A 16895-nucleotide genomic window follows, 5' to 3' on the forward strand; every position below is an offset into this window, starting at 1 on the left:
TGCTGTCATGGCTTAATTAAAAAGAATTAAGCATATCAATGTTCTAATCCTTACATTCATTAAATGAGATGACCAACTCAAAACAATGACTGTTCAGATGGGAGTAGGAGCTTTCACTGTTTGTTTTTTTTAATTTCATAATTATGAATATAAATTCAATTGTAATAATCACAATGCATTTCAACTACTACATAAGTTTTATCAAACAACTATCCCAATTCACAATCTAGCGCTCAGGAAAATTAAAACATGATAAAACATTATTGCTTTGTGGGAGAATACTAGATGCTTCATTATTATTTTTATACAGTTACATGCTACACACCTGTTTCCTTTTTTGCCTAGCTCTGTACTTATCATCATTAGGATGACAACTAAAATCCTCCCATAGACAGTGAAGATGGACTGAGATCCAAAACATAATTTGTCCTACCTTTTGACAATTTCCTTCTCTGCCTGCAATGGGGAATGCATAAAGCACAATGTTTTCCTCCTGCCTATATTTGTGGTCCATTCCAGCATCTCTAAAGGATGCTGTACACTTTCTAAAGGTATCAGTAGGGTTACTAGTACTCACGTCTCTCGATGTTTAACAAGGCTACATTGACCAGTTCCCTCCACTCTCTCAGAAAGCTTTTAGGTGTCTGTATGCATCTTTGCCACTGTGGGTAATACCAGCATACTTGGAACATGTCTTACTTGCCCTTTTCCCTTTTCTGTCTAAGTTTTACTTGTATTGTCAGCTAATACTAGGGAACATAAAGTACTAAAATACTAGCAAAAGTGGAAATGTTGAACTGCTTTTTGTGTGGAGTGTTTTGGTATTCACTTTTGTTAATTTGTACTTCTCTTGCTGCTACCCTCTAGAATCGAAAATATTAGGAGTATAGTGAAGAAATCAGTATGGGGTTGGTTTGCCCCAAGCAGCCCTCAAACTCCAACACTGTGTCAATGTGGGACCAGAGTCACTTTTCTGTACCCATTGGTGAATACTTGATTTCCCCAGATTCTGTAATAGTAGTAACTGCTGTTACGGGAAATGGTGCATCTGCATTACGACTGCCAGGTTGCTGGGAATCTACCGGGCTCCTCGGAATGGCAACTCGAAATGACTTAATCATGGCATGTGAGGGATCGCCGCCCCAGCCCCACCCCAAAAACCTCCCGCTGGTGGAAAGGGGAGACCTGGCAACCCTAATCTGCATAGACTATCATGTAAACCAACAGCAGCCTCCGTTGATAGTCCTAAAAACAGGCTCACAGATGAATGAGCTAATTGTTTTCTTTCTTCATCCTCGTAAACACAGAGCAGGCACAATGACATGCCTCCAGCAAACGTTGGGGCAGAATGTCTAACCTGGCACTTCTGTAGCTGAGTTTTCAATGCAGCGGGATCTGCTGCTGGTGCAGGTTGTGCTTTCAGCCAGTTTTCAGCAGTAATTACTGTCTGCTCCAATTGCTGCAGCTGGGAGTAGAAGGCAATGATGCCATTTTGGTATTCCAGCCATGCCACTCTCTCACTCAGCAACTGGCAGAACTCAGTCCAGCGATTGTTCAACTGCTCTGAAGCTTGTTTGATGCTGTCAGCATTAAGCCCCTCTAGAAAGGAAGGAAAGATGGGAAAAAGAACAAAAAAGAGCTGAACATTTTTATGTTTAGGTCACAACAGGAAAGAAAAAATAGCAGGGAAAGAAATTTAACAACCCTATTTTCTCTATCAGAAATTTCATAAAACCATCAATGATTTATCATCAAATAAATGATCCTGAACCTACAGATGTTGTGTGTTAGTGGAAAGAGGATTTTAATGCCTCAATAAAAGTCTAGTGAAGTATCATCATCAAGATAAACTAGATTGCAAAAATGAAATATTAGGAGAAGATAATGTACAGTTAATGAAATCAATTGTGTAAAATGGAAACTTACATGGGGAAATAAGGCTTTTTCTGAGTAGATTTTTAAAATAATATGTATTCAAGCATTTATTGGGGGGTGATTAATGCTGAAGCACTTCATGGATTGCTTACGAAAGCATTATTCCGATTGCTTTAACAGTTCAATACACCAAGTGACTGCAGCAGATAACTGAGATACAATTTGCTAATTTACAACCCCAAAGGTCACAAAGCAAAGAGGTCAGAGAAAGGACAGTGAGCAGGTACATAGAACAAAGAGCCTACACAGAGATAACAAAGCTGTCCCAGATCACAGGATGCCAGCAAGGAAGAGGACAGCATACAGAGTGATCGGAGCAAGAGTGGTATCTTCAAAGAAAACTTAGAATTAGATTTCCAAAAAGATTTGATCACTGAATAAATCATCCACATACTAACAATTCAAATCCCTCACTTCTGAACTGCTCTCTGGGCAGTCAATGTTCACACACACACACACCAATTATTTTGTGCAGTGTGAATGGAAACCATACCCTTTTTGTTTTGAAGGGCAAAAAACGGTCATAAACCCACCCTGTCTCTATGTGTGCTTACATGAGTGTTGCATGTTCATGGGCATGTAAAGCATGCTCCTTTTCTTCGTGCCACCGCCCAAAGTTAGAAATCCAGCCTCCCACGTCACCTGTGACTTAGGGGACACTAGTAAGGGCTGCCTATGTGTATGTGGTAAGGGTAGTTCTCCCAATTACTTCAGCTCCTCTCCTATGCATGTGTGTCTAGGCGTGAGTGAGTGACTATAGTGTGTGAGGAAGACTTTGAATCACAGTCTGCTCTCTTAAACAGGAAAACTTAATTGCTACAAAGTAAGCTAGAGCACAAGACAGGGAAAATACTATCAAGCCTACTAGTTACAGGTCTAAGGAAAGGAATAGTAAAAACATAACACTAAGCCAAACTTAATGATACAGGAGAGTTACTTCCGACATCCTGAACCCCACCTGTTCCATGCAGGGGAATCCAACTTCTAGCATTTGAGCAAAGACTCGCAGAGGTTACCAATCTCTTAACCCTTCCTGCCTTTTCTGGCGAGAAGCCTCTTACCCAATCCAGATTCAGGGAACTCTCCTCCATGTGTGAAAGTGAACCCCGATCTCCCAATAACCTGGGATGCCCATCTCACACATCTCAATACCCAGATCATGTTTTACAACAGCCCTCCATTTTGCCCTTCCTGGCAGGTAAAGCAAATGGTCATATCGCTGAGGAAACTGTTCTCTAACCCCTGGGTGAATGTTTTGGCTCTTTTCCTTGGGAAAACAAGCAGCTGTCAGACCCCAAGGACTCCCTAGTGTGCTTCAAAGCATCTTATATCTCTGGACATGACAGTGTCTACTTTTAGGATCCTGCAGTACAAATATTTAGAAAAAAATTATGCTACCTCTCCAGGAATCTGCCCTAGGCAGCTTACAAAATATGCTGCCCTAGGCAGCTTACAAAATAAAAAGAATAAAAACAAAACATTAAGAGATATTAATCAAAATTCAGCATTAGAACAAAAATCATTGTACAAGTACACCAAGGTGTTTACCAAACTCTCCCAGTGTCTGCCAAACATACACACTACAAGTTCAAGTTTTCCCCACCTAAAGCCCCGTGATGTTGTTATCCCAGAATCTCTATAAACGTACAGCATTAAATTGTAAACGTATGGGAGGAATCCATCTTGGAAAGACCAAGGAATTTTAGTAAACCCTTAAAAAGGTAAAGGTAAAGGTCCCCTGTGCAAGCACCAGCTCATTCCTGACCCATGGAGTGACGTCACATCTCGACTTTTACGAGGCAGACTTTGGTTTTACGGGATGGTTTGCTAGTGCCTTCCCCAGTCATCTTCTCTTTACCCCCAGCAAGCTGGGTACTCATTTTACCGACCTCGGAAGGATGGAAGGCTGAGTCAACCTTGAGCTGGCTACCTGAAACCAACTTCCTTCGGGATTGAACTCAGTTCGTGAGCAAAGCTTTGGACTGCAATACTGCAGCTTACCACTCTGCACCACGGGGCTCCTAAACCCTTAGAGGAAATAAAACCAAATAAAACACTGTCTCAGAGTGCTCTTCCCTAAGGGCTCATTGTATGACTCCAGGAGATCACAATGAAACCAAACTAACAGGATGACTTCTACCTGGGTGATGGAATTATTCTCTTTTTACTTATTGGTTCTGTTCTGAAAAGTCCTTGACATTTAATGATGGATTGTCGTAATGAATCCATATAATTAAATTCAAAATAAGCCAGAATTTGTAGAATTCATTCCTAGTTTTTTATAATTTTCTCCTCAACACCAATGTAATAATTTAATCATTTTTATTCTGCATTTCAAATTGATATGAGACTAAAATTACTAAATGTTCTGGACTTCCAAACAACTGTGAGAAAGACTGTGGTATAATAGTGAAGTGGATACTTTGCAGGTAGTTTCAATCTAGGGTTAGAGAGATTTTTCACAAGTCTTCTGAATATATGAAGTGCCAAGGCTTTAATTCCAAGTTCTTCTACAGATCCCTTCTTTGAAGCGTGATTATTTTGCATTTGCAGAATACTCTGTGGTGTGGAATGGGGCATCAAACACAAGTAGCATTCTCCCTGATGATTTGCAGTTTGACAATAGGTTACCCACAGGAAACACTGACTGTTCTGGCTGCAGTCCTATGCATACTTACTTGAGGATAAATCTAATTCAATACAATAAAACTTATTTATGAGTCTATGTACACAGGACTGGACTGCTTGTTACTTTATCTAAAAATAATTTTTTCCATGAGCCATCTGTGTGTGTGTAAAGTGCTGTCAAGTCGCAGCTGACTTATGGCGACCCCTTATGGGGTTTTCAAGGCAAGAGACTAACAGAGGTGGTTTGCCAGTGCCTTCTTCTGTATAGCAACCCTGGACTTCCTTGGTGGGCTCCCATCCAAATACTAACCACAGCTGACCCTGCTTAGCTTCTGAGATCTGATGAGTTCAGGCTAGCCTGGGCCATCCTGGTCAGCGCATGAGCAATCTACCCACATCCATTTATTCCCCCCCCCGAAAGATCTATACTATAATCCTATATATTCTTACCCAGAGGTAACTTCAGTTGTGCTCAATTAGTCTTTCTTCTTGGCTGAAAGCATATACACACTTGGAAGTAAATCCCATTAAACTTAATGGACTTTATTTCAAAATATACATGAATAGAATCAGGTGGTTATCCTAAAGTCTTTTATTTTTCCCACATACACCTAGAAAAAGCACTGAGACAGCAACACAGTTAAGGAAATATAGACCTAGCAGCCTGATGATGCCTACCCTGAAGTTCTAGGCAATCTCATTCAGTCACCTTACATAAATATCAACCTGCATTGGTGATAACACTAAACCCTCACAGATCAAATCCCAGACAGATGATTTTGCATTTTCTTGCCATTTATCTGGACAAACAAACAGAACCTTTAATCCATAACCCATTGTGTAAACAGTTTAACAAAATGGAGGCATGTATTTGTCAAAGACTGTGTGTAGGTCTAGCTGCAACCAGAGTGAACCCCAGCAGTACTCAAGACCATTCCCACCCCAAAATCAGGATGGAAACCAGGATGAAATTGGTCAAGGACAGATGTATCATCCAGAAACTGCTCAGGTTGCTCTGCCGCCATCTGCTCTATCACCTTGCACAAAATATTATTTATTTTTAATAGTTTATTTGTAGAAAAGTAGGGAAATTTATTCACTATCTATTGCCTGTGATGGCATGAACTATTTTTTTTTAATGTTGAAAATGCTATGATACAGGTTCAGTGACATAGTAAGTGTTGAGTGTATTTGTAAATTAAATCAAAGGTTAATATGGCTCAAAGAATGAATGAAGGGTTTGTGATGATGATGGATGCATAAATCTTTTTTTTCTCATAATCTCTAAGATGATGTGTTGCCTGACACACAAACACAATATCAGGATGATTGATATAGCACGAAAGATATAGAATAATTTCAGTAAATAAATTAAGTTAATAATTAAAACAATTCAATCAAATAAATAAATTCAGTCCCTGGAATTTAGAGAAAAGAGTTTAACAAAAACATTAACAATGATTGTTCAAGAACAGAGAATATATGGTCTAAGGAATATGTGGGCCTGCTCCCTGAAGTGAGACTCCAGAAACAGAAACACAATTTAACTATGGAGGCTATAAGTAGAGAGGCATGACTACAACATTTATGTTGCCTATGAAAAGCACAGGGTGCAATGAATTGCTAAGACCCCAGTCAGTATTCAAAGGACAATCTGTTTTAACATAATGAATGAATAAAAGGTTGCAAAACTAAAGCATGCCATGCCATTCCATGACTGCAACAAGGTAGATTTGAACTGCTTATTTTATGGAGAACATTTAATCAGAGAGAAATTTGGAAGCATCCCTTTTCCAGTCCCTGGCATCTGTAATTAAAAGGATTTCAAGTAGCAGGTGGTGGGAAAGGCTGTGGCTGACAGTCAGAGTACACAGTTCTGAGACAGAGTAAACGGCAGCTTCATATGTGCTTATGTTCATAATGTGTTCTTACACACTGCATAAACATTCTCTCTCTTCAAAGTAATATGCTTCAAAAAAGTGTGTTAAACATAATGCATGTAATTGTTTAAATATCAGTGCATGTTAACATTTAATATATATTTATTTCAGCCAGCATAATTTCTTAGTTTGCTACAAATTACATATGTCAGGAAGTATCACCTTGCCTTGACTCACTATTACTAATTCCTGCATTCAATGTTGGGGAAAGTATTGCTACTTGTGTTAAACAAGTGCATAAATTGTGCCATCAACACTACACATGATGAATAATACAATGCACATTCTGTGATAATATATTATAATTTCAAGGTTAAAGGCTCATAAATTGTTTCAGGTTTTATATTCAGAACAACCCCTGATATTGACGGAGAATAAATACATTGTGCCCAAAGGACATAGAGATCAGTACCTGAAGTGCCTTCATTAATTTTATTGCATTGTGTACTGTGCATAACAAATTGTATTAAAACGGTTTTAATTGTTCCGCTTCTTACATGCAAAATCTTTAAAACTGCCACTTAATAAGAAGCATACTTTGTCAAAAATATTTATCACTAGCTATTGCTTCAATGTAGAGCAATATGGTTTAGCTGTTGACTTACAAGGATATTCAGAACGGCCACTTAGAATGAATCATGATACTAGATTTCCTTCTAATTATATGTTGTATCATTACAAAGTCATTTTGTATTCATTTAGATGCCTCCCAACAATGGGTCCTCGTTTTAATACAAGAAGCACTTTTGTTCTGAACTGTCATAACTACCAATTATCCACTCAGATCTCCACATACTTCTTCCCAGATTTCCATTTGGAAGGGATTTTGACAATACTTATGTATAGCTTCAATTGACTTCTTCAATTAGGCTGCTTTTGGCTAAGCGGTTTCAAAGCAGCAGGCATGACCCCAAAACCAAGCATTATTTGAATTTCAGGATGTTTAAAAAGGAAACTGACACAACAATTAGATGCTCAGTTTTAATTGTCATCACAGACAACAAAAGCAATGAGAATTATCAGGAAGAACTACTGGTTTACATGCAGAGGCCCCAGGTTCAGCCTTGCCTTCTCCAGTTAAAAAAGTCAGGTAACAGGTGATGTGAAAACCTGTACCTGAGTCACAGGGGGCCTACTGCCAGACAGAGCAGGTAATACTGACCTAGATAGACCAATGGCTTGACTCAGTATAAGGCAGCTTTCTAGGCATAACCACAGACTAAACAGCAGAATGACTTGATTAAATGCCGTTACGACTTATTCTTAATAGTTATTGACACTACCTTGCATTTAGATACGCATTATACCATTCTAGGTCTATTTACTTCAGTGCATAACTCTGAAGAGGACTACCCTGCTATTGACTTAATTCATTAAAAAGACCATGTGTTGGATCCAACCAGCTTTCCTGCCAGTGAAAAAGGAAGGAGGGATATCCTTTGATCACCAAAATAGCTATACACACAATCATGGACCTGCATGTGGAAAAGCCATGTGGGGTGGCAGCTGTAAAAGGGAGGAGAATTTGGCAAGATGGAGTGAAAAGCTGGCTGGATCCATCCCTAGGCACTTTGCTAAAGGAAAAGATATGCCCATAAATAATCAAAGAGGTTTTAAAAAAACCACAAGGAGCAGTTACGGGGAGAGTAACCAAATCATATGACAAAGTCTTTAAATGCTTCTAAAACACAATGATTGATGGAGAGAGGCTGTTGTTTCATGGGGAGGGGTTGAGATCTCAAATGGTAAACTGTGGCTAAGGAAAATACACACAGGTAGAGTTTGAAAAAATACAGCAGACAGGAGAAAGAGGTATAAAGTGAACTAAAAGTCAGGAATGAACAAGTCATAGATACACTTAAAGGGAAATAAAAAAAAGTTTGCACTCAATGGGGTAAAAGAAGTCAATGCAAGGAATGGGAAAGAGAGGTTAAGTGCTCAAAAGGATGGATATGAAAATAAGTTTAAAAACTATTGTTTCAAATAATTTAAATGAATTGCAGTTTTTCAAAGTTTTAGAACATATCTAAATTTTCTGACAAACAAACGAGACGGTGCGCTGAGGTCATATTTATGGATTGAGAACAGTTTGTTTACAGTTTGGGAACACTGTGTTTTTAACTATGTTTTAGCGCATGATGTTAAATATCAGTTGTTTCTACTCTTTTCATTGAAATATATAATTTAGAAGAAACACATAAAAATACAAACCCAGTTTACTCTTTCATTCAGGAAGTGTTTTGCTAATATAATTCACATGATAAATATGAACTTGTATGTTCATCAAATCCCAAAGAATATTTTCTAAAGCAAACTGCCATGCAATTACCATTCACCATCTGTTCCACCAGGGCTTCTGCAGATCTACAGGCATCTTGGAGCTTCCTGTGCTTCTCAGGCTTTTCTCGTTCTATAGCCTACAACATGAAATCAAAGCTGAATATTTCACAAGAGAGTTTTCAAAAAAAGTTATGCCGATCAAGTCCTTATGATTGCATATAAATAAGCCTTTAAAAGGAAAAGCAGTGCCTTAAGAACATAAGAATATAAGAAAAGCCATGCTGGATCAGACCAAGGCCCATCAAGTCCAGCAGTCTGTTCACATAGTGGCCAACCAGGTGCCTCTAGGAAGCCCACAAACAAGACGGCTGCAACAGCATCCTTCCTGTGTTTCACAGCATCTAATATAATAGACATGCTCCTATGATACTAGAGAGAATAGATATGCATCATGACTAGTATCCATTTTGACTAGTAGCCATGGATAGCCCTATCCTCCAGGAACATATCCACTCCCCTCTGAAAGCCTTCCAGTTTAGCAGCCATCACCACATCCTGATGCAGGGAGTTCCACAATTTAACTATGTGTTCTGTGAAGAGATATTCCTTTTATCTGTTTTGAATCTCTCACCCTCCAAATTCACCAGATGACCCCGTGTTCTAATATTATGAGAGAGGGAGAAAAGCTTCTCCCTGTCCTCTCTCTTCATACCATGCATAATTTTATAGACCTCTATTATTGTCTCCCCTTAACTGCCTTCTTTCCAATCTAAACAGCCCTAAGCGTTTTAACTGCTACTCACAAGGAAGTTGCTCTAGTCCCCTAATAATTTTGGTTGCTCTTTTCTGCGCCTTCCTTTTTTATGTGTGGTGACAAGAACTGTACATAACATTCCAAGTGTGGTCTTACCATAGATTTGTGCAAGGGCAGTCTGATAGCAGCAGTTTTATTCTCTATTCCTCATCTAATTATGGCCAGCATGGAATTAGCCTTTTTTACAGCAGCCACACATTGGGTTGACATCTTCATCAAGCTATCCACTACCACCCCGAGAGCCCTTTCTTGGTCTGTCGCTGCCAGCACAGATCCCATCGCTGTATATGAGACGTTGAGTTTTTTTGCCCCAATATACATCACTTTACCCTTGCTCACATTGAATCTCATTTGCCATTTTAACGCCCATTCCTCCAGTTTGAAGAGATCCTTTTGGAGCTCATCACAGTCCGTTTTTTTTAACCACCCTAAATAATTTGGTACCCCTTTTGGACACACCTTAATGTGGTGAGAGGGTTTGTGTGTGTCAAGGAAGCTGAGAGCAATACCATAAGGGGTCTAGACTCTATCAAGACACTAAACTCCTAGCAGAATCACTCAAGACAGAATGGGCTCAGCTGAGACACCAGACGAAGATGCATCCACCCTATTAAGGGATCAATGGCAGCACCAGAAGTGGAAGGTGACACTGGTGGAGGATCTTTCATAGACAACACCAGTGCCACAACAGCTAACCCTGGTTAGTACTGCGCAGAAGAAGGCAATGGTGAACCACTTCTGACCAATTTTTACCTTGAAAACCCTATGATAAGACAATCCAAAATAGAAAAAGATACAGTGCTTAAGATGGGATCCCCCAGGTTGGATGGCACTCAATCAGCTACTGGGGAAGAGCAGAGGACAAGTATGAGTAGCACTGTTCTTAATGATGTGATTGGACAAAAGCAGAAAGACGTTCAGTGGTTGACGTGAATGGATGCAAAAGGAAAGTCCAAAGCTGTTTGACGCATATAATAGGAACATGGAATGTGAGAAGGTAAGATTGAAATTGTAAAACAACAAATGGAACGTTTAAACATTTCAATCTTGGGAATAAGGGAACTAAGGTGGACTGGATTAGGACATTTTCAATCAGAAAATCACAAAGTGTTTCACTCAGAGAATGACAAAAACAGAAGAAACTGCTTTAATAGTGAGGCAAGATGTAGCAAAAAAAGTGAGGAGCTATAACACAAAGCCTGACCGAATAATATCAATCAGACTTCAGGGAAAACCTAGCAAAACAACCATCATTCAAGTTTATGCCCCAACTAGAGATGCTGATGAGGAAGAAACTGAAAGTTTTTATGCAAGTGTTCAGGAAGAAATTGATCACACATCTAAACAAGATATGCTGATAATCATAGGTGGTTGGAACACAAAAGTAGGAAACAAAGCAGAATCAAATGTTGTTGGCAGATTTGGGCTAGGAGCATGAAATGAAGCAGGAGAATGCCTCGTAGAATTCTGTGAAGACAACAATCTGTTCATTGCAAACACATGTTTCAGGCAACCAAATAGACAATTGTATACATGGACATCACCAGACGGTCAGTATAGAAATCAAATAGATTATATAACTGGAAGCAGAAGATGAAGCTCTATTCTCTCAGCAAAAACAAGACCAGGAGCTGACTGTGGTACAGATCATGAATTGTTAAAATCAAAAATCAAGATAAAACTTAAGAAAACACCAGAACATTCATAGTACCAAAACATAATCTAAGCAATATTCTTGAAGAGTTTAAATACCATGTAAAGAACAGATTTGCATTACTGAGTTCAAGTGAATGTAAACCAGAAAAACTGGGTGGAAACTAGAGATATTATCAAGGTATAATGTGCAAAGACTATTCCTGTAGTCAAAAGAAATGAAAAGCCTCGATGGTTGTCTGAGGAAACTCTTAAAATTGCCAAAGGTAGACGAGAAGCAAAAGTAGAAGGTGACAGAAACAGAATCAAAAGTCTAAGTGCAATGTTCCAGTGACCCGCATGTAGAGACAAAGAGAACTATTATAATAACCAATGTAAATAATTTGAAGAGAACAAAGAAAAAGGAAGAACAAGAGATCTGCCACAAGATCCAAGAAATCAAAGGGAAATTTAAAGCACGGTTAGGCATGCTGAATGATCAGCATGGAAATACATTAACTGAACAGGACAAAATAAAGAAAGGTGGGAACAATACACCGAAGACCTAAACAGAAGAGGAGAAAGGATGACAGATTCTTTCCAAGAAGAATCTTTTGAAGAAGTACCTACAGTTTTAGAAAGTGAAGCGAAAGCTGCACTGAGTGCAATCGGGAGAAACAAATCACCAGGAGCAGATGAGATATCAATAGAGCTATTCCAAGCCACAGAAATGGAGCCTATCAAAATCTTGACAAGAATATGCCAACAGATATGGAAAACAAAACAATGGCCCACAGATTGGAAACGATCCATTTACATTCCAATTCCCAAGGAAGGAGACGTCAAAGATTGCAGCAACTATCGAACCATTTCATTAATTTCTCACCATATATAGAACGAGAAATGCCTGATGTTCAAGCTGGATTCAGAAAAGGAGTGTCATTAGAGATTATATTGCAAATATACGTTGGTTATTAGAGCATACAAGAGAATTTCAGAAGAAAATTAGCTTGTGTTTTATAGTATACAGCAAAGCTTTTGTGTGGATCACAAAAAGCTATGGCTGGTTTTAAAAAAAATGGGTGTGCCACTACAACTGATCGTTTTGATGTGCAACCTGTACTCTGGACAAGAGGCCACAGTTAGAACAGAATATGGAGAAACAGAATAGTTTCCAATTGGCAAAGGTGTTAGACAAGGATGTATTTTATCTCCCTATCTCTTCAATGTATATTCAGAACATATAATTAGAAAAGCTGGATTAGATTTAGATGAAGGTGGAGTGAAAATTGGAGGAGAGTGTTACAGATACCATGGACTGCCAAAAAACCAAATCTGCCAAAAAACAAACAAACTGACTTTAGAAGCTAAAATGACTAAACTGAAGCTATCATATTTTGGTCACATTATGAGAAGACAAGAGTCACTGGAAAAGACAGTCATGCTAGGAAAAATTGAGGGCAGAAGGAAAAGAGGAGGACCCAACAAGAGATGGATTGACTCACAATAAAGAAAGCCACAGCCCTCAATTTGCAAGATCTGAGCAAGGCTGACAAAGATAGGACATTTTGGAGGACATTGATTCATAGGGTCGCCCTGAGTCGGAAGCAACTTGACGGCACTTAACAACACAAATAATTTGGTGTCATCTGCAAACTTGGCCACCTTACTGTTCACCCTCAACTCCAGGTCATTGAAGAATAGATTGAAAAGCACCAGTCCCAATACAGATCCCTGAGGGACCCCACTGCTCACATCCTTCCATTGAAACAAGAAGACTGGTGGGCTCCTTTTTTAGCAGCCATGTTTACATATATTGATTCTACTGGACAAATTCCGAAGGATTGGGGAAGGGAGGTGGTAATTCCTTTTTTTAAGAAAGGAAAAAGGGAGGACCCTAGTAATTATAAACCGATTAGCCTGCTAAATATTATTGGGAATCTATGCTAGGCATTTTTTGGATATGTTTGCGGCATGGCTGAGTCAGGAGAAGATTATTGAACAAGCACAAGCTGGGTTCAGAGAAGGCAGGCACAAAATGGAGCATTGTTTAATTGTGCAACATCTAATAGAAAAAAACAGCTCCAAAAATGTAACCTCGCTCTATGCCACATTTGTAGATTTTAGAGCGGCTTTTGATTCTATTTCTAGGCCTCACCTTTGGGATAAACTAAAACAATCCTCTATAGATAAAAGGCTTCTTTTTCTTATCCACGCTCTGCAAAACATACATCAAGATGTAGGGTAAGATGTAATAAGAATGGGAGTCTCACAGAGCCTATAACTGCTTCTAAAGGTGTTAGACAGGGCTGCTTACTAGCCCCTTCGCTATTTTCTTATTACATAAACAATCTGGCCGATTACTTATGTTCTGAAGACTTGCACAGACTCCCAAAATTGCACAGCAGAGTATTCCGATGCTACTTTATGCAGATGATGTTGTAATACTCTCAAGAACTAAGGTGGGTATGAAAAGAGCCTTCTTTTTTTTCTTCTTGGCAATTAAAATTCGTTCAGAAAAGGTGGGTAGAGTCAATAGTTTTAAATCCTACGTTATTAAAAATTTTGGCCAATTTTTTAAGGAGATAATATTTTATCTGGGTTTTAGCAATTGCTTATTTTCTATTTATAGTGTTTTTAATGTATGTTTGTTCTCTTTTGCCGGCAATCGCTGTATTAATAAACTGACTGACTGACTGACATATCCTTCCATTGTGAGAACTGACCATTGATTCCTACTCTCTGCTTCCTATTTTTCAGCCAGCTCTCAATCCATAAGATGACTTGTCCTTGTGTCCCATGACTATGAAGTTTGCTTAGCAAACTTTGATGGGGGACTTTGTCAAAAGCCTTTTGGAAATCCCCATACACAATGTACACAGACTCATTCCTGTACACATGCTTACTGACACTTTAAAAAAAACTCTAAAAGGTTAGTGAGACAGGAACTACCTTTACAGAAGCCATGCTGAGTTTTGCTCAGCAGGGTTTGCCCTTCTATATGCTTGACAATTCTATGTTTAACAGTGCTTTCGATCAATTAACCTGGAACAGTAGTTAAGCTAACTGTATTGTAATTTCCTGGGTCCCCATGCTGGATGATCAACAGGCTGAACCTATAGCATCGATGTCCTTAGAGGGGACCCCAGAATGGCCCCTGGTCACACAAGTGGAAATAAGATCTCATATTAGGAGGCTCAAAAATGGGAAGGTTCCCGAGGAAGATGGTATACCACCAGAGTTCCTAAAATTATGTGAAGACTGGTGGGCACCATTTCTGGCTGCATTATTTACCTATATTGATTCAACAGGTTATATCCCTAAGGAGTGGAACAGTATGATAGTTATTCCTTTCTATAAGAAAGGAAATAGAAAAGATCCTAGCAATTACAGACCAATTAGCTTATTGAATATAATCGGGAAGGTTTATGCTAGGCACCTACTTGAAAAGCTTTTACAATGGTTAAAGCAAGAACAAATAATTGTGCAAGCCCAGGACAGATTTAGAGAAGGAAGAGGTACGGGGGAGCATTGCTTAGTATTACAACACCTTATCAAGAAGTACAGCTCGAAAAGCACCACCTTTCTTTATGCAACCTTTGTGGATTTTAAAGCGGCCTTTGACTCTGTCTCTAGGCCTTGGTTATGGAGTAAGTTAGGTGAATCCTCCATAGACAGGAAGCTTTTACATCTCATTCAGGCACTACATAGACAGACATTCATCAGAGTAAAATGCAATAGAATTGGAAGTCTCACCGAATCCATTTCAACAAATAAAGGTGTTAGACAGGGATGTCTTTTAGCTCCTGCCTTGTTTTCCTTGTATGTTAACAGCATTGCAGATTATTTAAAATCGGAGGACCTGCATCCCCGAAAATTGCACAGCACAATATTCTGATGTTATTGTACACGGATGATGTGGTGATCCTCTCCAGAACACAGGTGGGCATCCAGGTGGATGAGGAACCATTAACAAGCACTTTTTGGGTGCGATCTGTCAACCAGTTACAGATCCACCTAACAGTAATAGGATCTAAATCACATTTTCCCAATTTGTCAACAAGAACATTATGGAGAACCTATCAAAAGCCTTACTGAAATCTAGATAAACTATGTCTACTGCCTTCCCCTGATCCAGCAAGGTAGTAACTTTCTCAATAAAGGAGATAAGATTAGTCTGATGACTTATTCTTGAAAAACCCATGATGGCCCTTAGTAATCAAATCCATCCTTTCTAAATGCTCAAGGACTGACTGTTTCCTTGTATATTAACAGCATTGTTAATATTCATGGAGGAAAAGGGTATTCATGGCTATTAGTTAGAATGGATACTAGTCATGCTGCATACCTATTCTCTCTAGTATCAGAGGAGCATGCCTATTATTTTGGGTGCGGTGCAGGCAGGATGGTGCTGCTGCAGTAGTCTTGTTTGTGGCTTCCTGGAGGCACCTGGTTGGCCACAGCGTGAACAGACTGCTGGACTTGATGGGCCTTGGACTGATCCAGCAGGGCCTTTCTTATGTTCTTATGTTTGCTGACTTGTTCGAAAACCTTTCCAGGTATAGACTTCAAGCTGATGGGTCATATTTACCCGTATCCTCCTTTTTCCCCTTCTTGAAGATGGGGACAAAATTTGCCCACCTCCAATCTTCTAGCACCTCACCTGTTCTCCAAGAATTCTCAAAAATAATGGACAGAGGCTCAGCGATTACATCTGCAAGTTCTTTAAGTACCCTTGGATGCAATTCATCTGGCTCTGAGGACTTTGTTTCATTTAAGGAAACTAGGTGTTTATGCACTATCCCAATGCCAATTCTAGGCTGCAACTCCATGCCCTCATCACGTGTTTTGTTTATGCCATGGTGAGCACTGTTTCCCTCGCAAGAGGAGACTGAGGAGAAGTAGGAATTGAGGTGTTCTGCCCTTTCTTCATCTCCTGTTACAATTTCACTTTCCAGTCCCCGCAATGGGCCTATCATTGTTCTATCTTTGTATAATGTTTTTCTCTGTATGTAATCATCCTGCCATTCAAATATTATACTTATACACAAAAAACCTTTATCAGCATAATACATGTAAAGACATAGATCTGTTAAGCTATGCAACCTGACCTTTTTTAGATGATAGCTTGGCATGTGCCTCTTGTGAAAGTGCTTGTGGATTAAACATGCTTTCCATGCTTTTTCTTTCTCAAGGAATAAGATGAGAATTTAAAAATAACTGTATGTGGCCAAGGGATTGAATCCACAGAAATGTTTCAGTAGACAGAAGGATTTATGCATAGGGAGAGCAGCTTTTCACCCTTCCCCTCCAACTGCAGCCCCCAAATGCCCCCTCAAATGCCGTGCTTGGGGATCCTCTGTCTTCCAGAGCCAGCTTTCCAAGAGACATTTTGAGCTACAGTGGGAAGGTGAATGAGAGAAAGTCACACTTAATGGGCAGAAATTCGTCCATCCATAAATCCAGTAGATTGAAGCCACAGTCTTTCTGGTCTACCATTTAGTTTTCAATAGTGGACAGTTTAATGGAGTTAGGCTTCCCATTTTATCCCTCCCCCCCGCAACATCTAGTACTCAGAAAACAAAGTGTTAATTTAGCTGTCTTAGTTAAAAACCATTGAAAGTCACATCTTCCATGACTTGTTTCTGTTGAAAAATCAGATTAAT

At 39.3% G+C, this 16895-nt stretch overlaps 1 protein-coding gene across 1 annotated transcript in view; it reads right to left on the bottom strand.

Annotated features, from left to right (window-relative positions):
• The window catches only part of DMD (dystrophin), a 1354185-nt gene that overhangs the window by 838199 nt on the left and 499091 nt on the right, over window positions 1-16895 (bottom strand). The window contains exons 19-20 of the mRNA XM_056862020.1: window positions 8833-8920; window positions 1358-1599 (exon numbers count right to left, since the gene is read on the bottom strand). Coding sequence (XP_056717998.1) covers window positions 1358-1599; window positions 8833-8920 — 330 coding nt within the window. The remainder of the gene's footprint in view (window positions 1-1357; window positions 1600-8832; window positions 8921-16895) is intronic.

Source organism: Euleptes europaea, chromosome 16 (assembly GCF_029931775.1).
Source record: "Euleptes europaea isolate rEulEur1 chromosome 16, rEulEur1.hap1, whole genome shotgun sequence".
NCBI lineage: Eukaryota > Metazoa > Chordata > Lepidosauria > Squamata > Sphaerodactylidae > Euleptes > Euleptes europaea.